A 23,126-nucleotide genomic window follows, 5' to 3' on the forward strand; every position below is an offset into this window, starting at 1 on the left:
AACACTTGGAAAGTAGAGTTGTCGTTCACCAGGAGGGTGGCAATGCACATGATCTTCTTCCATGCATTTGCACAGTTGTGCTCTAAGACTCAGCCATTGTGCGGGGACAGGGACAGCACATTTGTCCCCACACAGTGAGCCAACTCACAAATGGGTCATTTGTGCAGTAAGAACATCTAGAATGCACTCCCGTGCTTTAGGGGTAAGCAGGCAGCAACAGGAGACAGGGCTTTCTCCGTGGTGGCCCCCCGATTTGGGTATGCCCTCCCAACAGTGGTTAATCCGCCTTGTTAAATTTTTAAATGGCAAAATATTTTTTGTCATTTGTCCAGACATTTTTTTCTCCTTGCACTTACACTTACTGACTACATTTGTAGCCTTTCTTATATTGTTTTATTCCTACCTGCCAATTGCTTTCACAGATTTTTATTCTGTTGCTTCCATAATCTTTACCTGTTTTGGTTCCAACTCGGCATTTAACTTCATTATGCTCAGAGACGTTTCAAGTTTGTTTTTGAAAGGCAAGGCAGTTGTGAGGAATTGCACTCAGTTGATTGAGATGCATTCCAAACTCAATGTAATCACTACAAGATATATGTAACTGCTACATGTTACCACTGCTGTAATGGGAAATCCTTTCCTTGATCTGTACTTTATGGCTTCACATGCTGAGAAGGTAACTGGGCTTACTCCTGACACTTCTGGTCCCATGGGAAACGGGAGGTTTCCGTTGTCCTGTAGGGGCAGGAGGCCAGGTGGCTTTATCTCTATCTATCGCCAACCTTGGGGCGCCTTAGCTCCGAAATAATTCCTTCTCACATTCTTCGGGAAAACGGGAGAGGAGTCAACTTTTGAATAAAGGGGATAGCAAAAGCCAAATTCAGCAGAACTGGCTTTTTCAAAGCTGGGTGCTTCGTTGCCTACAAATAAACACTGCTGATCAGCAATCCGTTTATTGCTTCAAAGCCCGAGACCTAACAGCAGTTAACAGAGAAATAAATAAGCTCAAAATGGATTCTAAATGTAACTTTGGCTCATTCTGCACATGCAGAATAATGCACTTTCAAACTGCTTTCAGTGCTCTTTGAAGCTGTGCGGAATGGCAAGATCCACTTGCAACCAGTTGTGAAAGTGGTTTGAAAACGCATTATTTTGCGTGTGCAGAAAGGGCCTAACTTATTGTTGGGTCAGTAAGGAATCGAAAGCAGAAGAACTTAACGGTATTTTAGACCAGTGGTCCATCTAGTCCAAGACCCTGTTTCCCACAAGAGCCATTCATAGGAGCTGCCAGCCAGGGCCCTCCCCCCTTTATATGGGGAGAGTTGGTCTTAAAGTTATGAAGGTCCCAGACCGTTTAGGGCTTTAAAGGTCAGTAGCAAAAACCCAGATCTTTCAGGCATCGTTCCCTGTAAGCTGCATAGCTGCGCAGGCGCCGTATCAGGTGGCCGTCGAGCAGGGAGAGCTCTGGCTGGCAGCTCAGTTCTGCTCAGCGATAGAGAGCTTCCACGCAGCGGTACTGAAGCCCTAGGGCCGTGGTGGCGAACCTATGGCACTCCAGATGTTCATGGACTACAAATCTCATCAGCCCCTACCAGCATGGCCAATTGGCATTCCCAACGTGATGACATTCTACAACGACAGTCCCAACGTGATGAAGAAGAAGAAGAGTTTGGATTTATATCCCCCCTTTCTCTCCTGCAGGAGACTCAAAGGGGCTGACAATCTCCTTGCCCTTCCCCCCTCACAACAAACACCCTGTGAGGTAGGTGGGGCTGAGAGAGCTCCGAGAAGCTTCATGACTAGCTTCCAAGACGTCACCCAGCTAGGCGTGTTATTGGGAGTGTACAGGCTAATCTGAATTCCCCCTCTAGATAAGCCTCCCACAGTCTCGAAAGCTGGCTTGAGAGCCGGGGAATCAAACTCGGTTCCTCCAGATTAGATACACGAGCTCTTAACCTCCTACGCCACTGCTGTGATGACATTCTACAACCAGGAGGCCTAAAGCCAATTGGCCATGCTGGCAGGGGCTGATGGGAATTGTAGTTCATGAACATCTGGAGTGCCATAGGTTCGCCGCCACTGCCCTAGAGGGTCTACTGCTTTCAGGAATTTCGGGTATTGAGTGGTTATGAATGAAAATATAAAGCTAATTGACAGGAGTGCTTTGATTCTGTCAGGAGTGCTTTGATGTCCGTCAAGAGTGCTTTGCGTGTTCCTGTATTGCAGGAGGCTGGACTTGATGGCCCTGGGGGTCCCTTCCAACTCCATGATTCTATGACAGCATAAGGGCTTCAATTTCCATTTACGTGAGGCTTGCCTATTTCGTTGATCAGCATAAATTTTAAATCATCAATATAATAATTGCAATGAAGTATGAATGGATTTGAAACGTCAAATTCCTGTCTTATTTTTCACCCTTGAAGATAGAAAACTGGAATCAAGCTGCACTTGTGAACTTCTATTTGACTATTTGGTGCAGAAGAGTGGGTGGGTGGGGTGGGATGGAGGGATGGGAAAGCACAGGAGCCCAGCCCAAGGCTAGCCCAACCAGGTCAGATTTCAGAAGCTAAATAGGGTCATCTGTGGTTAATATTTGGATGGAGACCCCCAAGGAAGTCTACAGTCGCTATGTACAGACAGGCAATGACAAACTACCTCTGTTCGTCTTTTGCCTTGAAACCCCTGCAGGATAACCACAAGTCGGCTGTGGCTTGATGGAACTTTCCACCCCCACATTCCCAACTCCCTCAGCAACTAAACACAGTTCATTGTCAATACACAACAGTCAAAAGGTTTTCATTAATTGGAGACCCTACAGATCCTGTACAGGAAAAAAAGACGTACACATACCCCAAAGATGCATTTTTCCAATTTTTTATTTTTATAATCCATGCAGAATATATCTCCATACAAGAAACGAAACAAAATGACATGTAGGCATCCAATGTAAATAAATAGAAATATAGAAAATACATCGAAGTTATAAAATAAAGACACAAATAAAGATAACAAACGTTATCAAGTTCTTGGTGGATGAAATGGAAGAACCAAAGAAGACAAACTGGGAGCAAAAAGAAAGACAATAATTGCCTGACGAGACGAGAGAAAGAGAGAGACAGAAAGAAGATAAATAACATGGTACAGGGGTAGATGCATTCGTAGGAATGAACTAAAATATTGTGGTGGGAGAATATGATGAACACAATACTGTCTTGCTTCTTCATTCATACCAATGATACAAATGCATAAAGCTTTCTTATACAGAGTCATACAGATCTTCGGTTCATCGAGCTCACTACTGTCTATACTGACTTACAGCAACTCCATGTCTCAAGTCCAGACTACTCAGTCTGGCCACCAGAGATCTCCTTGATTGGAAATACCAGGGGGCTGAACCTAGAACGTTCTACCCTTGGTCCACCACTGATCTACAGCACCTCGCCAGTTAGCTGCAGATGAGGCATATGGGCAGACACTCTCAGAACCAACAAGTGCTTATGATCAAGCGCTTCAAGGAAGACTGACCTAAGCTACAAAGGAAATCAGACATCTTCTTCTTCTTCTATCAGTTGTCCTCAATTTGGAGGTACCAAGAGGTCTGAAAATCAAAGCTCTTTCTTGAGATGGCTCCCAAAGTCAGACTTTTTCATAACTCTTCCTGTTTCTGCCAAGAGATGATTCATAGAATCATAGAGTTGGAAGAGACCCCAAGGGCCATCAAGTCCAACCCCCTGCAGTGCAGGAACTCAAAAGAACTCCTGACATATGTTCATCCAGCCTCTGTTTAAAAATATCCAAAGAAGGAGACTCCACCACACTCTGAGGCAGTGAATTCCACTGTCGAACAGCCCTGACAGTCAGAAAGTTCTTCCTAATGTTTAGGTGGAATCTCTTTTCCTGTACCGTGAATTCATTACTCCGTGTCCTAGTCTCTGAGGCAGCGGAAAACAAGCTTGCTCCCTTTTCGACATGGCATCCCTTCAAATGTTTAAACATAGCTATCATGTCCCTCCTTAACCTTTGCTTCTCCAGACTTAAACATGCCCAGCTCCCTAAGCCTCTTTTCGTAGGGCATGGATTCCAGACCTTTTACCATTTTGGTTGCCCTCCTCTGGACACGTTCCAGCTTGTCAATATCCTTCTTAAGTTGCAGTGCCCAGAACTGAACACAGTACTCTAGGTGAGTTCTGACCAATGCAGAGTAGAGTGGTACAATTACTCCCCTCAATCTAGGCAATGTACTCTGATTGATGCATCCCAGAATTGCATTGGCTTTTTTGGCTGCCATATCACACTGCTGACTCATGTTCAGTTTGTGGTCTACTAGGACTCCCAGATCCCTTTCACATGTAGTGTTTCCATAAACAGCTGTGGTCACCTCATCTTCTTGAGAGATCTCTCTTGCAGAGCCTCTCCTAGCGATGTGGTAAGAAAGACTCCATTAGATGTTCATGGCTAGCCGGGCCCTTGCTTGCCTCTCATCCAAGTAGCTACCAATCTTATTGTTTTTCTGTGAGAACCAGGCTCAAGGCTTGGATGAAGACATTTGGGCACTGAACTGTTGCAGGATGGACCCCAGGACTGTGTAGTTTGTCCCACACGTAGGTCCAAAGGATGGAAACAGGAAGTATTTTGTCATTCATGTTCTGACAAGATTTCCTTTTTGATCAGAGAAGTTTTGTGAGCTGCACACGATTCACACCCAGATAATGGACCCATGTGGACGGCCAAGTGGTTTTCTCATGGCCTGTGGACGTGGTCGTTCTCGAGGTCCGGTGTCCCAAGGCAGTAGGGTAGATGATGCCGGAGAAGGGAGAACCCTTCTCTGTCTTCCTCTATCTTGTGGCTTTGGTGGAGTTGCCTCACGTAGAGGTGCTGAGGAAGCTGGTAATGAAGGGAACGGAGGCCAAGTCAAGAAAACCCTCTCTGGTTTTTGTGGCGGTTTTTGTTGGGTGATGTGTGGTCTCCATAACGCTGGTGCAGATGGGAGGTTCGTTTGTGGCGTTTGCCGGGCCGTCCGGTATGAAGACCAGGCCTGAGATGACCCTGCCTGGCTGGCAAGAAGTTCTGATTTTGAGGAAACTGGTTTCCAAACTGGCACAGCTGCTGGGGCAGGAGCGTGTGCCACTTTATAAGTCTCCTTGAACCAACAGAAGCCTTTCCGTCTTCTGGAGTGCCCCTGATTTTGAAGGTTAGAAGGTAGCGGGCGGGATGGTTTGGAAGCAGCCCTAAACCAGGAGAACCTTTTTCTGCCCACGCGCGGGACACCTAAGTACAGGTAAGGGGAAGGTGCGTTTAAAATTCTGATCAAAAGGTGAAGTCACCAACTCCTGCTTTGAAGCAACTGAGTCCAAAATCCTACATTTGCCTGGAGCTGTGTAACATCAAGACAACCTGAAGCAGGTAATGCAAGTTTGTCTTAAGTAAACAAAGTGGAAGTTTTATTGCATTCTGAATGGGTCACCTTTGGTTTGACAATTAAGCATGGACAAGTGATAAGATACAATCGTGAGAGACAAGTGGTAGCAACTTCACATACTTATACGATGGTGTGACATTAAGTACCGTTCAAAGAAACTGATCTCTGCTTATGGCCTCACTATTTAGATTTTGATTTGAAAACTGCTTCGCTGTAGGGTTCGCAGCCTCCAGATAGGGCTTGGAGGACTTCCAGAATTATTATTATTATTATTATTATTATTATTATTATTATTATTATTATTATTATTATTATTATTATTATTATTATCATTATTATCATTATTATTATTATTATTATTATTATTATTATTATTATTATCCCCCCCCACCCCCCCCCCCCCCCACCCCCCCCCCCCCCCACCCCCCCCCCCCCCCACCCCCCCCCCCCCCCACCCCCCCCCCCCCCCACCCCCCCCCCCCCCCACCCCCCCCCCCCCCCACCCCCCCCCCCCCCCACCCCCCCCCCCCCCCACCCCCCCCCCCCCCCACCCCCCCCCCCCCCCACCCCCCCCCCCCCCCACCCCCCCCCCCCCCCACCCCCCCCCCCCCCCACCCCCCCCCCCCCCCACCCCCCCCCCCCCCCACCCCCCCCCCCCCCCACCCCCCCCCCCCCCCACCCCCCCCCCCCCCCACCCCCCCCCCCCCCCACCCCCCCCCCCCCCCACCCCCCCCCCCCCCCACCCCCCCCCCCCCCCACCCCCCCCCCCCCCCACCCCCCCCCCCCCCCACCCCCCCCCCCCCCCACCCCCCCCCCCCCCCACCCCCCCCCCCCCCCACCCCCCCCCCCCCCCACCCCCCCCCCCCCCCACCCCCCCCCCCCCCCACCCCCCCCCCCCCCCACCCCCCCCCCCCCCCACCCCCCCCCCCCCCCACCCCCCCCCCCCCCCACCCCCCCCCCCCCCCACCCCCCCCCCCCCCCACCCCCCCCCCCCCCCACCCCCCCCCCCCCCCACCCCCCCCCCCCCCCACCCCCCCCCCCCCCCACCCCCCCCCCCCCCCACCCCCCCCCCCCCCCACCCCCCCCCCCCCCCACCCCCCCCCCCCCCCACCCCCCCCCCCCCCCACCCCCCCCCCCCCCCACCCCCCCCCCCCCCCACCCCCCCCCCCCCCCACCCCCCCCCCCCCCCACCCCCCCCCCCCCCCACCCCCCCCCCCCCCCACCCCCCCCCCCCCCCACCCCCCCCCCCCCCCACCCCCCCCCCCCCCCACCCCCCCCCCCCCCCACCCCCCCCCCCCCCCACCCCCCCCCCCCCCCACCCCCCCCCCCCCCCACCCCCCCCCCCCCCCACCCCCCCCCCCCCCCACCCCCCCCCCCCCCCACCCCCCCCCCCCCCCACCCCCCCCCCCCCCCACCCCCCCCCCCCCCCACCCCCCCCCCCCCCCACCCCCCCCCCCCCCCACCCCCCCCCCCCCCCACCCCCCCCCCCCCCCACCCCCCCCCCCCCCCACCCCCCCCCCCCCCCACCCCCCCCCCCCCCCACCCCCCCCCCCCCCCACCCCCCCCCCCCCCCACCCCCCCCCCCCCCCACCCCCCCCCCCCCCCACCCCCCCCCCCCCCCACCCCCCCCCCCCCCCACCCCCCCCCCCCCCCACCCCCCCCCCCCCCCACCCCCCCCCCCCCCCACCCCCCCCCCCCCCCACCCCCCCCCCCCCCCACCCCCCCCCCCCCCCACCCCCCCCCCCCCCCACCCCCCCCCCCCCCCACCCCCCCCCCCCCCCACCCCCCCCCCCCCCCACCCCCCCCCCCCCCCACCCCCCCCCCCCCCCACCCCCCCCCCCCCCCACCCCCCCCCCCCCCCACCCCCCCCCCCCCCCACCCCCCCCCCCCCCCACCCCCCCCCCCCCCCACCCCCCCCCCCCCCCACCCCCCCCCCCCCCCACCCCCCCCCCCCCCCACCCCCCCCCCCCCCCACCCCCCCCCCCCCCCACCCCCCCCCCCCCCCACCCCCCCCCCCCCCCACCCCCCCCCCCCCCCACCCCCCCCCCCCCCCACCCCCCCCCCCCCCCACCCCCCCCCCCCCCCACCCCCCCCCCCCCCCACCCCCCCCCCCCCCCACCCCCCCCCCCCCCCACCCCCCCCCCCCCCCACCCCCCCCCCCCCCCACCCCCCCCCCCCCCCACCCCCCCCCCCCCCCACCCCCCCCCCCCCCCACCCCCCCCCCCCCCCACCCCCCCCCCCCCCCACCCCCCCCCCCCCCCACCCCCCCCCCCCCCCACCCCCCCCCCCCCCCACCCCCCCCCCCCCCCACCCCCCCCCCCCCCCACCCCCCCCCCCCCCCACCCCCCCCCCCCCCCACCCCCCCCCCCCCCCACCCCCCCCCCCCCCCACCCCCCCCCCCCCCCACCCCCCCCCCCCCCCACCCCCCCCCCCCCCCACCCCCCCCCCCCCCCACCCCCCCCCCCCCCCACCCCCCCCCCCCCCCACCCCCCCCCCCCCCCACCCCCCCCCCCCCCCACCCCCCCCCCCCCCCACCCCCCCCCCCCCCCACCCCCCCCCCCCCCCACCCCCCCCCCCCCCCACCCCCCCCCCCCCCCACCCCCCCCCCCCCCCACCCCCCCCCCCCCCCACCCCCCCCCCCCCCCACCCCCCCCCCCCCCCACCCCCCCCCCCCCCCACCCCCCCCCCCCCCCACCCCCCCCCCCCCCCACCCCCCCCCCCCCCCACCCCCCCCCCCCCCCACCCCCCCCCCCCCCCACCCCCCCCCCCCCCCACCCCCCCCCCCCCCCACCCCCCCCCCCCCCCACCCCCCCCCCCCCCCACCCCCCCCCCCCCCCACCCCCCCCCCCCCCCACCCCCCCCCCCCCCCACCCCCCCCCCCCCCCACCCCCCCCCCCCCCCACCCCCCCCCCCCCCCACCCCCCCCCCCCCCCACCCCCCCCCCCCCCCACCCCCCCCCCCCCCCACCCCCCCCCCCCCCCACCCCCCCCCCCCCCCACCCCCCCCCCCCCCCACCCCCCCCCCCCCCCACCCCCCCCCCCCCCCACCCCCCCCCCCCCCCACCCCCCCCCCCCCCCACCCCCCCCCCCCCCCACCCCCCCCCCCCCCCACCCCCCCCCCCCCCCACCCCCCCCCCCCCCCACCCCCCCCCCCCCCCACCCCCCCCCCCCCCCACCCCCCCCCCCCCCCACCCCCCCCCCCCCCCACCCCCCCCCCCCCCCACCCCCCCCCCCCCCCACCCCCCCCCCCCCCCACCCCCCCCCCCCCCCACCCCCCCCCCCCCCCACCCCCCCCCCCCCCCACCCCCCCCCCCCCCCACCCCCCCCCCCCCCCACCCCCCCCCCCCCCCACCCCCCCCCCCCCCCACCCCCCCCCCCCCCCACCCCCCCCCCCCCCCACCCCCCCCCCCCCCCACCCCCCCCCCCCCCCACCCCCCCCCCCCCCCACCCCCCCCCCCCCCCACCCCCCCCCCCCCCCACCCCCCCCCCCCCCCACCCCCCCCCCCCCCCACCCCCCCCCCCCCCCACCCCCCCCCCCCCCCACCCCCCCCCCCCCCCACCCCCCCCCCCCCCCACCCCCCCCCCCCCCCACCCCCCCCCCCCCCCACCCCCCCCCCCCCCCACCCCCCCCCCCCCCCACCCCCCCCCCCCCCCACCCCCCCCCCCCCCCACCCCCCCCCCCCCCCACCCCCCCCCCCCCCCACCCCCCCCCCCCCCCACCCCCCCCCCCCCCCACCCCCCCCCCCCCCCACCCCCCCCCCCCCCCACCCCCCCCCCCCCCCACCCCCCCCCCCCCCCACCCCCCCCCCCCCCCACCCCCCCCCCCCCCCACCCCCCCCCCCCCCCACCCCCCCCCCCCCCCACCCCCCCCCCCCCCCACCCCCCCCCCCCCCCACCCCCCCCCCCCCCCACCCCCCCCCCCCCCCACCCCCCCCCCCCCCCACCCCCCCCCCCCCCCACCCCCCCCCCCCCCCACCCCCCCCCCCCCCCACCCCCCCCCCCCCCCACCCCCCCCCCCCCCCACCCCCCCCCCCCCCCACCCCCCCCCCCCCCCACCCCCCCCCCCCCCCACCCCCCCCCCCCCCCACCCCCCCCCCCCCCCACCCCCCCCCCCCCCCACCCCCCCCCCCCCCCACCCCCCCCCCCCCCCACCCCCCCCCCCCCCCACCCCCCCCCCCCCCCACCCCCCCCCCCCCCCACCCCCCCCCCCCCCCACCCCCCCCCCCCCCCACCCCCCCCCCCCCCCACCCCCCCCCCCCCCCACCCCCCCCCCCCCCCACCCCCCCCCCCCCCCACCCCCCCCCCCCCCCACCCCCCCCCCCCCCCACCCCCCCCCCCCCCCACCCCCCCCCCCCCCCACCCCCCCCCCCCCCCACCCCCCCCCCCCCCCACCCCCCCCCCCCCCCACCCCCCCCCCCCCCCACCCCCCCCCCCCCCCACCCCCCCCCCCCCCCACCCCCCCCCCCCCCCACCCCCCCCCCCCCCCACCCCCCCCCCCCCCCACCCCCCCCCCCCCCCACCCCCCCCCCCCCCCACCCCCCCCCCCCCCCACCCCCCCCCCCCCCCACCCCCCCCCCCCCCCACCCCCCCCCCCCCCCACCCCCCCCCCCCCCCACCCCCCCCCCCCCCCACCCCCCCCCCCCCCCACCCCCCCCCCCCCCCACCCCCCCCCCCCCCCACCCCCCCCCCCCCCCACCCCCCCCCCCCCCCACCCCCCCCCCCCCCCACCCCCCCCCCCCCCCACCCCCCCCCCCCCCCACCCCCCCCCCCCCCCACCCCCCCCCCCCCCCACCCCCCCCCCCCCCCACCCCCCCCCCCCCCCACCCCCCCCCCCCCCCACCCCCCCCCCCCCCCACCCCCCCCCCCCCCCACCCCCCCCCCCCCCCACCCCCCCCCCCCCCCACCCCCCCCCCCCCCCACCCCCCCCCCCCCCCACCCCCCCCCCCCCCCACCCCCCCCCCCCCCCACCCCCCCCCCCCCCCACCCCCCCCCCCCCCCACCCCCCCCCCCCCCCACCCCCCCCCCCCCCCACCCCCCCCCCCCCCCACCCCCCCCCCCCCCCACCCCCCCCCCCCCCCACCCCCCCCCCCCCCCACCCCCCCCCCCCCCCACCCCCCCCCCCCCCCACCCCCCCCCCCCCCCACCCCCCCCCCCCCCCACCCCCCCCCCCCCCCACCCCCCCCCCCCCCCACCCCCCCCCCCCCCCACCCCCCCCCCCCCCCACCCCCCCCCCCCCCCACCCCCCCCCCCCCCCACCCCCCCCCCCCCCCACCCCCCCCCCCCCCCACCCCCCCCCCCCCCCACCCCCCCCCCCCCCCACCCCCCCCCCCCCCCACCCCCCCCCCCCCCCACCCCCCCCCCCCCCCACCCCCCCCCCCCCCCACCCCCCCCCCCCCCCACCCCCCCCCCCCCCCACCCCCCCCCCCCCCCACCCCCCCCCCCCCCCACCCCCCCCCCCCCCCACCCCCCCCCCCCCCCACCCCCCCCCCCCCCCACCCCCCCCCCCCCCCACCCCCCCCCCCCCCCACCCCCCCCCCCCCCCACCCCCCCCCCCCCCCACCCCCCCCCCCCCCCACCCCCCCCCCCCCCCACCCCCCCCCCCCCCCACCCCCCCCCCCCCCCACCCCCCCCCCCCCCCACCCCCCCCCCCCCCCACCCCCCCCCCCCCCCACCCCCCCCCCCCCCCACCCCCCCCCCCCCCCACCCCCCCCCCCCCCCACCCCCCCCCCCCCCCACCCCCCCCCCCCCCCACCCCCCCCCCCCCCCACCCCCCCCCCCCCCCACCCCCCCCCCCCCCCACCCCCCCCCCCCCCCACCCCCCCCCCCCCCCACCCCCCCCCCCCCCCACCCCCCCCCCCCCCCACCCCCCCCCCCCCCCACCCCCCCCCCCCCCCACCCCCCCCCCCCCCCACCCCCCCCCCCCCCCACCCCCCCCCCCCCCCACCCCCCCCCCCCCCCACCCCCCCCCCCCCCCACCCCCCCCCCCCCCCACCCCCCCCCCCCCCCACCCCCCCCCCCCCCCACCCCCCCCCCCCCCCACCCCCCCCCCCCCCCACCCCCCCCCCCCCCCACCCCCCCCCCCCCCCACCCCCCCCCCCCCCCACCCCCCCCCCCCCCCACCCCCCCCCCCCCCCACCCCCCCCCCCCCCCACCCCCCCCCCCCCCCACCCCCCCCCCCCCCCACCCCCCCCCCCCCCCACCCCCCCCCCCCCCCACCCCCCCCCCCCCCCACCCCCCCCCCCCCCCACCCCCCCCCCCCCCCACCCCCCCCCCCCCCCACCCCCCCCCCCCCCCACCCCCCCCCCCCCCCACCCCCCCCCCCCCCCACCCCCCCCCCCCCCCACCCCCCCCCCCCCCCACCCCCCCCCCCCCCCACCCCCCCCCCCCCCCACCCCCCCCCCCCCCCACCCCCCCCCCCCCCCACCCCCCCCCCCCCCCACCCCCCCCCCCCCCCACCCCCCCCCCCCCCCACCCCCCCCCCCCCCCACCCCCCCCCCCCCCCACCCCCCCCCCCCCCCACCCCCCCCCCCCCCCACCCCCCCCCCCCCCCACCCCCCCCCCCCCCCACCCCCCCCCCCCCCCACCCCCCCCCCCCCCCACCCCCCCCCCCCCCCACCCCCCCCCCCCCCCACCCCCCCCCCCCCCCACCCCCCCCCCCCCCCACCCCCCCCCCCCCCCACCCCCCCCCCCCCCCACCCCCCCCCCCCCCCACCCCCCCCCCCCCCCACCCCCCCCCCCCCCCACCCCCCCCCCCCCCCACCCCCCCCCCCCCCCACCCCCCCCCCCCCCCACCCCCCCCCCCCCCCACCCCCCCCCCCCCCCACCCCCCCCCCCCCCCACCCCCCCCCCCCCCCACCCCCCCCCCCCCCCACCCCCCCCCCCCCCCACCCCCCCCCCCCCCCACCCCCCCCCCCCCCCACCCCCCCCCCCCCCCACCCCCCCCCCCCCCCACCCCCCCCCCCCCCCACCCCCCCCCCCCCCCACCCCCCCCCCCCCCCACCCCCCCCCCCCCCCACCCCCCCCCCCCCCCACCCCCCCCCCCCCCCACCCCCCCCCCCCCCCACCCCCCCCCCCCCCCACCCCCCCCCCCCCCCACCCCCCCCCCCCCCCACCCCCCCCCCCCCCCACCCCCCCCCCCCCCCACCCCCCCCCCCCCCCACCCCCCCCCCCCCCCACCCCCCCCCCCCCCCACCCCCCCCCCCCCCCACCCCCCCCCCCCCCCACCCCCCCCCCCCCCCACCCCCCCCCCCCCCCACCCCCCCCCCCCCCCACCCCCCCCCCCCCCCACCCCCCCCCCCCCCCACCCCCCCCCCCCCCCACCCCCCCCCCCCCCCACCCCCCCCCCCCCCCACCCCCCCCCCCCCCCACCCCCCCCCCCCCCCACCCCCCCCCCCCCCCACCCCCCCCCCCCCCCACCCCCCCCCCCCCCCACCCCCCCCCCCCCCCACCCCCCCCCCCCCCCACCCCCCCCCCCCCCCACCCCCCCCCCCCCCCACCCCCCCCCCCCCCCACCCCCCCCCCCCCCCACCCCCCCCCCCCCCCACCCCCCCCCCCCCCCACCCCCCCCCCCCCCCACCCCCCCCCCCCCCCACCCCCCCCCCCCCCCACCCCCCCCCCCCCCCACCCCCCCCCCCCCCCACCCCCCCCCCCCCCCACCCCCCCCCCCCCCCACCCCCCCCCCCCCCCACCCCCCCCCCCCCCCACCCCCCCCCCCCCCCACCCCCCCCCCCCCCCACCCCCCCCCCCCCCCACCCCCCCCCCCCCCCACCCCCCCCCCCCCCCACCCCCCCCCCCCCCCACCCCCCCCCCCCCCCACCCCCCCCCCCCCCCACCCCCCCCCCCCCCCACCCCCCCCCCCCCCCACCCCCCCCCCCCCCCACCCCCCCCCCCCCCCACCCCCCCCCCCCCCCACCCCCCCCCCCCCCCACCCCCCCCCCCCCCCACCCCCCCCCCCCCCCACCCCCCCCCCCCCCCACCCCCCCCCCCCCCCACCCCCCCCCCCCCCCACCCCCCCCCCCCCCCACCCCCCCCCCCCCCCACCCCCCCCCCCCCCCACCCCCCCCCCCCCCCACCCCCCCCCCCCCCCACCCCCCCCCCCCCCCACCCCCCCCCCCCCCCACCCCCCCCCCCCCCCACCCCCCCCCCCCCCCACCCCCCCCCCCCCCCACCCCCCCCCCCCCCCACCCCCCCCCCCCCCCACCCCCCCCCCCCCCCACCCCCCCCCCCCCCCACCCCCCCCCCCCCCCACCCCCCCCCCCCCCCACCCCCCCCCCCCCCCACCCCCCCCCCCCCCCACCCCCCCCCCCCCCCACCCCCCCCCCCCCCCACCCCCCCCCCCCCCCACCCCCCCCCCCCCCCACCCCCCCCCCCCCCCACCCCCCCCCCCCCCCACCCCCCCCCCCCCCCACCCCCCCCCCCCCCCACCCCCCCCCCCCCCCACCCCCCCCCCCCCCCACCCCCCCCCCCCCCCACCCCCCCCCCCCCCCACCCCCCCCCCCCCCCACCCCCCCCCCCCCCCACCCCCCCCCCCCCCCACCCCCCCCCCCCCCCACCCCCCCCCCCCCCCACCCCCCCCCCCCCCCACCCCCCCCCCCCCCCACCCCCCCCCCCCCCCACCCCCCCCCCCCCCCACCCCCCCCCCCCCCCACCCCCCCCCCCCCCCACCCCCCCCCCCCCCCACCCCCCCCCCCCCCCACCCCCCCCCCCCCCCACCCCCCCCCCCCCCCACCCCCCCCCCCCCCCACCCCCCCCCCCCCCCACCCCCCCCCCCCCCCACCCCCCCCCCCCCCCACCCCCCCCCCCCCCCACCCCCCCCCCCCCCCACCCCCCCCCCCCCCCACCCCCCCCCCCCCCCACCCCCCCCCCCCCCCACCCCCCCCCCCCCCCACCCCCCCCCCCCCCCACCCCCCCCCCCCCCCACCCCCCCCCCCCCCCACCCCCCCCCCCCCCCACCCCCCCCCCCCCCCACCCCCCCCCCCCCCCACCCCCCCCCCCCCCCACCCCCCCCCCCCCCCACCCCCCCCCCCCCCCACCCCCCCCCCCCCCCACCCCCCCCCCCCCCCACCCCCCCCCCCCCCCACCCCCCCCCCCCCCCACCCCCCCCCCCCCCCACCCCCCCCCCCCCCCACCCCCCCCCCCCCCCACCCCCCCCCCCCCCCACCCCCCCCCCCCCCCACCCCCCCCCCCCCCCACCCCCCCCCCCCCCCACCCCCCCCCCCCCCCACCCCCCCCCCCCCCCACCCCCCCCCCCCCCCACCCCCCCCCCCCCCCACCCCCCCCCCCCCCCACCCCCCCCCCCCCCCACCCCCCCCCCCCCCCACCCCCCCCCCCCCCCACCCCCCCCCCCCCCCACCCCCCCCCCCCCCCACCCCCCCCCCCCCCCACCCCCCCCCCCCCCCACCCCCCCCCCCCCCCACCCCCCCCCCCCCCCACCCCCCCCCCCCCCCACCCCCCCCCCCCCCCACCCCCCCCCCCCCCCACCCCCCCCCCCCCCCACCCCCCCCCCCCCCCACCCCCCCCCCCCCCCACCCCCCCCCCCCCCCACCCCCCCCCCCCCCCACCCCCCCCCCCCCCCACCCCCCCCCCCCCCCACCCCCCCCCCCCCCCACCCCCCCCCCCCCCCACCCCCCCCCCCCCCCACCCCCCCCCCCCCCCACCCCCCCCCCCCCCCACCCCCCCCCCCCCCCACCCCCCCCCCCCCCCACCCCCCCCCCCCCCCACCCCCCCCCCCCCCCACCCCCCCCCCCCCCCACCCCCCCCCCCCCCCACCCCCCCCCCCCCCCACCCCCCCCCCCCCCCACCCCCCCCCCCCCCCACCCCCCCCCCCCCCCACCCCCCCCCCCCCCCACCCCCCCCCCCCCCCACCCCCCCCCCCCCCCACCCCCCCCCCCCCCCACCCCCCCCCCCCCCCACCCCCCCCCCCCCCCACCCCCCCCCCCCCCCACCCCCCCCCCCCCCCACCCCCCCCCCCCCCCACCCCCCCCCCCCCCCACCCCCCCCCCCCCCCACCCCCCCCCCCCCCCACCCCCCCCCCCCCCCACCCCCCCCCCCCCCCACCCCCCCCCCCCCCCACCCCCCCCCCCCCCCACCCCCCCCCCCCCCCACCCCCCCCCCCCCCCACCCCCCCCCCCCCCCACCCCCCCCCCCCCCCACCCCCCCCCCCCCCCACCCCCCCCCCCCCCCACCCCCCCCCCCCCCCACCCCCCCCCCCCCCCACCCCCCCCCCCCCCCACCCCCCCCCCCCCCCACCCCCCCCCCCCCCCACCCCCCCCCCCCCCCACCCCCCCCCCCCCCCACCCCCCCCCCCCCCCACCCCCCCCCCCCCCCACCCCCCCCCCCCCCCACCCCCCCCCCCCCCCACCCCCCCCCCCCCCCACCCCCCCCCCCCCCCACCCCCCCCCCCCCCCACCCCCCCCCCCCCCCACCCCCCCCCCCCCCCACCCCCCCCCCCCCCCACCCCCCCCCCCCCCCACCCCCCCCCCCCCCCACCCCCCCCCCCCCCCACCCCCCCCCCCCCCCACCCCCCCCCCCCCCCACCCCCCCCCCCCCCCACCCCCCCCCCCCCCCACCCCCCCCCCCCCCCACCCCCCCCCCCCCCCACCCCCCCCCCCCCCCACCCCCCCCCCCCCCCACCCCCCCCCCCCCCCACCCCCCCCCCCCCCCACCCCCCCCCCCCCCCACCCCCCCCCCCCCCCACCCCCCCCCCCCCCCACCCCCCCCCCCCCCCACCCCCCCCCCCCCCCACCCCCCCCCCCCCCCACCCCCCCCCCCCCCCACCCCCCCCCCCCCCCACCCCCCCCCCCCCCCACCCCCCCCCCCCCCCACCCCCCCCCCCCCCCACCCCCCCCCCCCCCCACCCCCCCCCCCCCCCACCCCCCCCCCCCCCCACCCCCCCCCCCCCCCACCCCCCCCCCCCCCCACCCCCCCCCCCCCCCACCCCCCCCCCCCCCCACCCCCCCCCCCCCCCACCCCCCCCCCCCCCCACCCCCCCCCCCCCCCACCCCCCCCCCCCCCCACCCCCCCCCCCCCCCACCCCCCCCCCCCCCCACCCCCCCCCCCCCCCACCCCCCCCCCCCCCCACCCCCCCCCCCCCCCACCCCCCCCCCCCCCCACCCCCCCCCCCCCCCACCCCCCCCCCCCCCCACCCCCCCCCCCCCCCACCCCCCCCCCCCCCCACCCCCCCCCCCCCCCACCCCCCCCCCCCCCCACCCCCCCCCCCCCCCACCCCCCCCCCCCCCCACCCCCCCCCCCCCCCACCCCCCCCCCCCCCCACCCCCCCCCCCCCCCACCCCCCCCCCCCCCCACCCCCCCCCCCCCCCACCCCCCCCCCCCCCCACCCCCCCCCCCCCCCACCCCCCCCCCCCCCCACCCCCCCCCCCCCCCACCCCCCCCCCCCCCCACCCCCCCCCCCCCCCACCCCCCCCCCCCCCCACCCCCCCCCCCCCCCACCCCCCCCCCCCCCCACCCCCCCCCCCCCCCACCCCCCCCCCCCCCCACCCCCCCCCCCCCCCACCCCCCCCCCCCCCCACCCCCCCCCCCCCCCACCCCCCCCCCCCCCCACCCCCCCCCCCCCCCACCCCCCCCCCCCCCCACCCCCCCCCCCCCCCACCCCCCCCCCCCCCCACCCCCCCCCCCCCCCACCCCCCCCCCCCCCCACCCCCCCCCCCCCCCACCCCCCCCCCCCCCCACCCCCCCCCCCCCCCACCCCCCCCCCCCCCCACCCCCCCCCCCCCCCACCCCCCCCCCCCCCCACCCCCCCCCCCCCCCACCCCCCCCCCCCCCCACCCCCCCCCCCCCCCACCCCCCCCCCCCCCCACCCCCCCCCCCCCCCACCCCCCCCCCCCCCCACCCCCCCCCCCCCCCACCCCCCCCCCCCCCCACCCCCCCCCCCCCCCACCCCCCCCCCCCCCCACCCCCCCCCCCCCCCACCCCCCCCCCCCCCCACCCCCCCCCCCCCCCACCCCCCCCCCCCCCCACCCCCCCCCCCCCCCACCCCCCCCCCCCCCCACCCCCCCCCCCCCCCACCCCCCCCCCCCCCCACCCCCCCCCCCCCCCACCCCCCCCCCCCCCCACCCCCCCCCCCCCCCACCCCCCCCCCCCCCCACCCCCCCCCCCCCCCACCCCCCCCCCCCCCCACCCCCCCCCCCCCCCACCCCCCCCCCCCCCCACCCCCCCCCCCCCCCACCCCCCCCCCCCCCCACCCCCCCCCCCCCCCACCCCCCCCCCCCCCCACCCCCCCCCCCCCCCACCCCCCCCCCCCCCCACCCCCCCCCCCCCCCACCCCCCCCCCCCCCCACCCCCCCCCCCCCCCACCCCCCCCCCCCCCCACCCCCCCCCCCCCCCACCCCCCCCCCCCCCCACCCCCCCCCCCCCCCACCCCCCCCCCCCCCCACCCCCCCCCCCCCCCACCCCCCCCCCCCCCCACCCCCCCCCCCCCCCACCCCCCCCCCCCCCCACCCCCCCCCCCCCCCACCCCCCCCCCCCCCCACCCCCCCCCCCCCCCACCCCCCCCCCCCCCCACCCCCCCCCCCCCCCACCCCCCCCCCCCCCCACCCCCCCCCCCCCCCACCCCCCCCCCCCCCCACCCCCCCCCCCCCCCACCCCCCCCCCCCCCCACCCCCCCCCCCCCCCACCCCCCCCCCCCCCCACCCCCCCCCCCCCCCACCCCCCCCCCCCCCCACCCCCCCCCCCCCCCACCCCCCCCCCCCCCCACCCCCCCCCCCCCCCACCCCCCCCCCCCCCCACCCCCCCCCCCCCCCACCCCCCCCCCCCCCCACCCCCCCCCCCCCCCACCCCCCCCCCCCCCCACCCCCCCCCCCCCCCACCCCCCCCCCCCCCCACCCCCCCCCCCCCCCACCCCCCCCCCCCCCCACCCCCCCCCCCCCCCACCCCCCCCCCCCCCCACCCCCCCCCCCCCCCACCCCCCCCCCCCCCCACCCCCCCCCCCCCCCACCCCCCCCCCCCCCCACCCCCCCCCCCCCCCACCCCCCCCCCCCCCCACCCCCCCCCCCCCCCACCCCCCCCCCCCCCCACCCCCCCCCCCCCCCACCCCCCCCCCCCCCCACCCCCCCCCCCCCCCACCCCCCCCCCCCCCCACCCCCCCCCCCCCCCACCCCCCCCCCCCCCCACCCCCCCCCCCCCCCACCCCCCCCCCCCCCCACCCCCCCCCCCCCCCACCCCCCCCCCCCCCCACCCCCCCCCCCCCCCACCCCCCCCCCCCCCCACCCCCCCCCCCCCCCACCCCCCCCCCCCCCCACCCCCCCCCCCCCCCACCCCCCCCCCCCCCCACCCCCCCCCCCCCCCACCCCCCCCCCCCCCCACCCCCCCCCCCCCCCACCCCCCCCCCCCCCCACCCCCCCCCCCCCCCACCCCCCCCCCCCCCCACCCCCCCCCCCCCCCACCCCCCCCCCCCCCCACCCCCCCCCCCCCCCACCCCCCCCCCCCCCCACCCCCCCCCCCCCCCACCCCCCCCCCCCCCCACCCCCCCCCCCCCCCACCCCCCCCCCCCCCCACCCCCCCCCCCCCCCACCCCCCCCCCCCCCCACCCCCCCCCCCCCCCACCCCCCCCCCCCCCCACCCCCCCCCCCCCCCACCCCCCCCCCCCCCCACCCCCCCCCCCCCCCACCCCCCCCCCCCCCCACCCCCCCCCCCCCCCACCCCCCCCCCCCCCCACCCCCCCCCCCCCCCACCCCCCCCCCCCCCCACCCCCCCCCCCCCCCACCCCCCCCCCCCCCCACCCCCCCCCCCCCCCACCCCCCCCCCCCCCCACCCCCCCCCCCCCCCACCCCCCCCCCCCCCCACCCCCCCCCCCCCCCACCCCCCCCCCCCCCCACCCCCCCCCCCCCCCACCCCCCCCCCCCCCCACCCCCCCCCCCCCCCACCCCCCCCCCCCCCCACCCCCCCCCCCCCCCACCCCCCCCCCCCCCCACCCCCCCCCCCCCCCACCCCCCCCCCCCCCCACCCCCCCCCCCCCCCACCCCCCCCCCCCCCCACCCCCCCCCCCCCCCACCCCCCCCCCCCCCCACCCCCCCCCCCCCCCACCCCCCCCCCCCCCCACCCCCCCCCCCCCCCACCCCCCCCCCCCCCCACCCCCCCCCCCCCCCACCCCCCCCCCCCCCCACCCCCCCCCCCCCCCACCCCCCCCCCCCCCCACCCCCCCCCCCCCCCACCCCCCCCCCCCCCCACCCCCCCCCCCCCCCACCCCCCCCCCCCCCCACCCCCCCCCCCCCCCACCCCCCCCCCCCCCCACCCCCCCCCCCCCCCACCCCCCCCCCCCCCCACCCCCCCCCCCCCCCACCCCCCCCCCCCCCCACCCCCCCCCCCCCCCACCCCCCCCCCCCCCCACCCCCCCCCCCCCCCACCCCCCCCCCCCCCCACCCCCCCCCCCCCCCACCCCCCCCCCCCCCCACCCCCCCCCCCCCCCACCCCCCCCCCCCCCCACCCCCCCCCCCCCCCACCCCCCCCCCCCCCCACCCCCCCCCCCCCCCACCCCCCCCCCCCCCCACCCCCCCCCCCCCCCACCCCCCCCCCCCCCCACCCCCCCCCCCCCCCACCCCCCCCCCCCCCCACCCCCCCCCCCCCCCACCCCCCCCCCCCCCCACCCCCCCCCCCCCCCACCCCCCCCCCCCCCCACCCCCCCCCCCCCCCACCCCCCCCCCCCCCCACCCCCCCCCCCCCCCACCCCCCCCCCCCCCCACCCCCCCCCCCCCCCACCCCCCCCCCCCCCCACCCCCCCCCCCCCCCACCCCCCCCCCCCCCCACCCCCCCCCCCCCCCACCCCCCCCCCCCCCCACCCCCCCCCCCCCCCACCCCCCCCCCCCCCCACCCCCCCCCCCCCCCACCCCCCCCCCCCCCCACCCCCCCCCCCCCCCACCCCCCCCCCCCCCCACCCCCCCCCCCCCCCACCCCCCCCCCCCCCCACCCCCCCCCCCCCCCACCCCCCCCCCCCCCCACCCCCCCCCCCCCCCACCCCCCCCCCCCCCCACCCCCCCCCCCCCCCACCCCCCCCCCCCCCCACCCCCCCCCCCCCCCACCCCCCCCCCCCCCCACCCCCCCCCCCCCCCACCCCCCCCCCCCCCCACCCCCCCCCCCCCCCACCCCCCCCCCCCCCCACCCCCCCCCCCCCCCACCCCCCCCCCCCCCCACCCCCCCCCCCCCCCACCCCCCCCCCCCCCCACCCCCCCCCCCCCCCACCCCCCCCCCCCCCCACCCCCCCCCCCCCCCACCCCCCCCCCCCCCCACCCCCCCCCCCCCCCACCCCCCCCCCCCCCCACCCCCCCCCCCCCCCACCCCCCCCCCCCCCCACCCCCCCCCCCCCCCACCCCCCCCCCCCCCCACCCCCCCCCCCCCCCACCCCCCCCCCCCCCCACCCCCCCCCCCCCCCACCCCCCCCCCCCCCCACCCCCCCCCCCCCCCACCCCCCCCCCCCCCCACCCCCCCCCCCCCCCACCCCCCCCCCCCCCCACCCCCCCCCCCCCCCACCCCCCCCCCCCCCCACCCCCCCCCCCCCCCACCCCCCCCCCCCCCCACCCCCCCCCCCCCCCACCCCCCCCCCCCCCCACCCCCCCCCCCCCCCACCCCCCCCCCCCCCCACCCCCCCCCCCCCCCACCCCCCCCCCCCCCCACCCCCCCCCCCCCCCACCCCCCCCCCCCCCCACCCCCCCCCCCCCCCACCCCCCCCCCCCCCCACCCCCCCCCCCCCCCACCCCCCCCCCCCCCCACCCCCCCCCCCCCCCACCCCCCCCCCCCCCCACCCCCCCCCCCCCCCACCCCCCCCCCCCCCCACCCCCCCCCCCCCCCACCCCCCCCCCCCCCCACCCCCCCCCCCCCCCACCCCCCCCCCCCCCCACCCCCCCCCCCCCCCACCCCCCCCCCCCCCCACCCCCCCCCCCCCCCACCCCCCCCCCCCCCCACCCCCCCCCCCCCCCACCCCCCCCCCCCCCCACCCCCCCCCCCCCCCACCCCCCCCCCCCCCCACCCCCCCCCCCCCCCACCCCCCCCCCCCCCCACCCCCCCCCCCCCCCACCCCCCCCCCCCCCCACCCCCCCCCCCCCCCACCCCCCCCCCCCCCCACCCCCCCCCCCCCCCACCCCCCCCCCCCCCCACCCCCCCCCCCCCCCACCCCCCCCCCCCCCCACCCCCCCCCCCCCCCACCCCCCCCCCCCCCCACCCCCCCCCCCCCCCACCCCCCCCCCCCCCCACCCCCCCCCCCCCCCACCCCCCCCCCCCCCCACCCCCCCCCCCCCCCACCCCCCCCCCCCCCCACCCCCCCCCCCCCCCACCCCCCCCCCCCCCCACCCCCCCCCCCCCCCACCCCCCCCCCCCCCCACCCCCCCCCCCCCCCACCCCCCCCCCCCCCCACCCCCCCCCCCCCCCACCCCCCCCCCCCCCCACCCCCCCCCCCCCCCACCCCCCCCCCCCCCCACCCCCCCCCCCCCCCACCCCCCCCCCCCCCCACCCCCCCCCCCCCCCACCCCCCCCCCCCCCCACCCCCCCCCCCCCCCACCCCCCCCCCCCCCCACCCCCCCCCCCCCCCACCCCCCCCCCCCCCCACCCCCCCCCCCCCCCACCCCCCCCCCCCCCCACCCCCCCCCCCCCCCACCCCCCCCCCCCCCCACCCCCCCCCCCCCCCACCCCCCCCCCCCCCCACCCCCCCCCCCCCCCACCCCCCCCCCCCCCCACCCCCCCCCCCCCCCACCCCCCCCCCCCCCCACCCCCCCCCCCCCCCACCCCCCCCCCCCCCCACCCCCCCCCCCCCCCACCCCCCCCCCCCCCCACCCCCCCCCCCCCCCACCCCCCCCCCCCCCCACCCCCCCCCCCCCCCACCCCCCCCCCCCCCCACCCCCCCCCCCCCCCACCCCCCCCCCCCCCCACCCCCCCCCCCCCCCACCCCCCCCCCCCCCCACCCCCCCCCCCCCCCACCCCCCCCCCCCCCCACCCCCCCCCCCCCCCACCCCCCCCCCCCCCCACCCCCCCCCCCCCCCACCCCCCCCCCCCCCCACCCCCCCCCCCCCCCACCCCCCCCCCCCCCCACCCCCCCCCCCCCCCACCCCCCCCCCCCCCCACCCCCCCCCCCCCCCACCCCCCCCCCCCCCCACCCCCCCCCCCCCCCACCCCCCCCCCCCCCCACCCCCCCCCCCCCCCACCCCCCCCCCCCCCCACCCCCCCCCCCCCCCACCCCCCCCCCCCCCCACCCCCCCCCCCCCCCACCCCCCCCCCCCCCCACCCCCCCCCCCCCCCACCCCCCCCCCCCCCCACCCCCCCCCCCCCCCACCCCCCCCCCCCCCCACCCCCCCCCCCCCCCACCCCCCCCCCCCCCCACCCCCCCCCCCCCCCACCCCCCCCCCCCCCCACCCCCCCCCCCCCCCACCCCCCCCCCCCCCCACCCCCCCCCCCCCCCACCCCCCCCCCCCCCCACCCCCCCCCCCCCCCACCCCCCCCCCCCCCCACCCCCCCCCCCCCCCACCCCCCCCCCCCCCCACCCCCCCCCCCCCCCACCCCCCCCCCCCCCCACCCCCCCCCCCCCCCACCCCCCCCCCCCCCCACCCCCCCCCCCCCCCACCCCCCCCCCCCCCCACCCCCCCCCCCCCCCACCCCCCCCCCCCCCCACCCCCCCCCCCCCCCACCCCCCCCCCCCCCCACCCCCCCCCCCCCCCACCCCCCCCCCCCCCCACCCCCCCCCCCCCCCACCCCCCCCCCCCCCCACCCCC

At 81.4% G+C, this 23,126-nt stretch overlaps 1 protein-coding gene across 1 annotated transcript in view; it reads right to left on the reverse strand.

Annotated features, from left to right (window-relative positions):
• Positions 1 to 4,740: 4,740 nt before the first annotated feature.
• The window catches only part of LOC125442485 (calcium/calmodulin-dependent protein kinase type 1-like), a 59,803-nt gene continuing 41,417 nt past the window's right edge, over positions 4,741 to 23,126 (reverse strand). The window contains exon 6 of the mRNA XM_048513853.1: positions 4,741 to 4,884. Within this exon, the coding sequence (XP_048369810.1) occupies positions 4,741 to 4,884 (144 nt within the window). The remainder of the gene's footprint in view (positions 4,885 to 23,126) is intronic.

This window comes from Sphaerodactylus townsendi, linkage group LG13 (assembly GCF_021028975.2).
Source record: "Sphaerodactylus townsendi isolate TG3544 linkage group LG13, MPM_Stown_v2.3, whole genome shotgun sequence".
Classification (NCBI taxonomy): domain Eukaryota; kingdom Metazoa; phylum Chordata; class Lepidosauria; order Squamata; family Sphaerodactylidae; genus Sphaerodactylus; species Sphaerodactylus townsendi.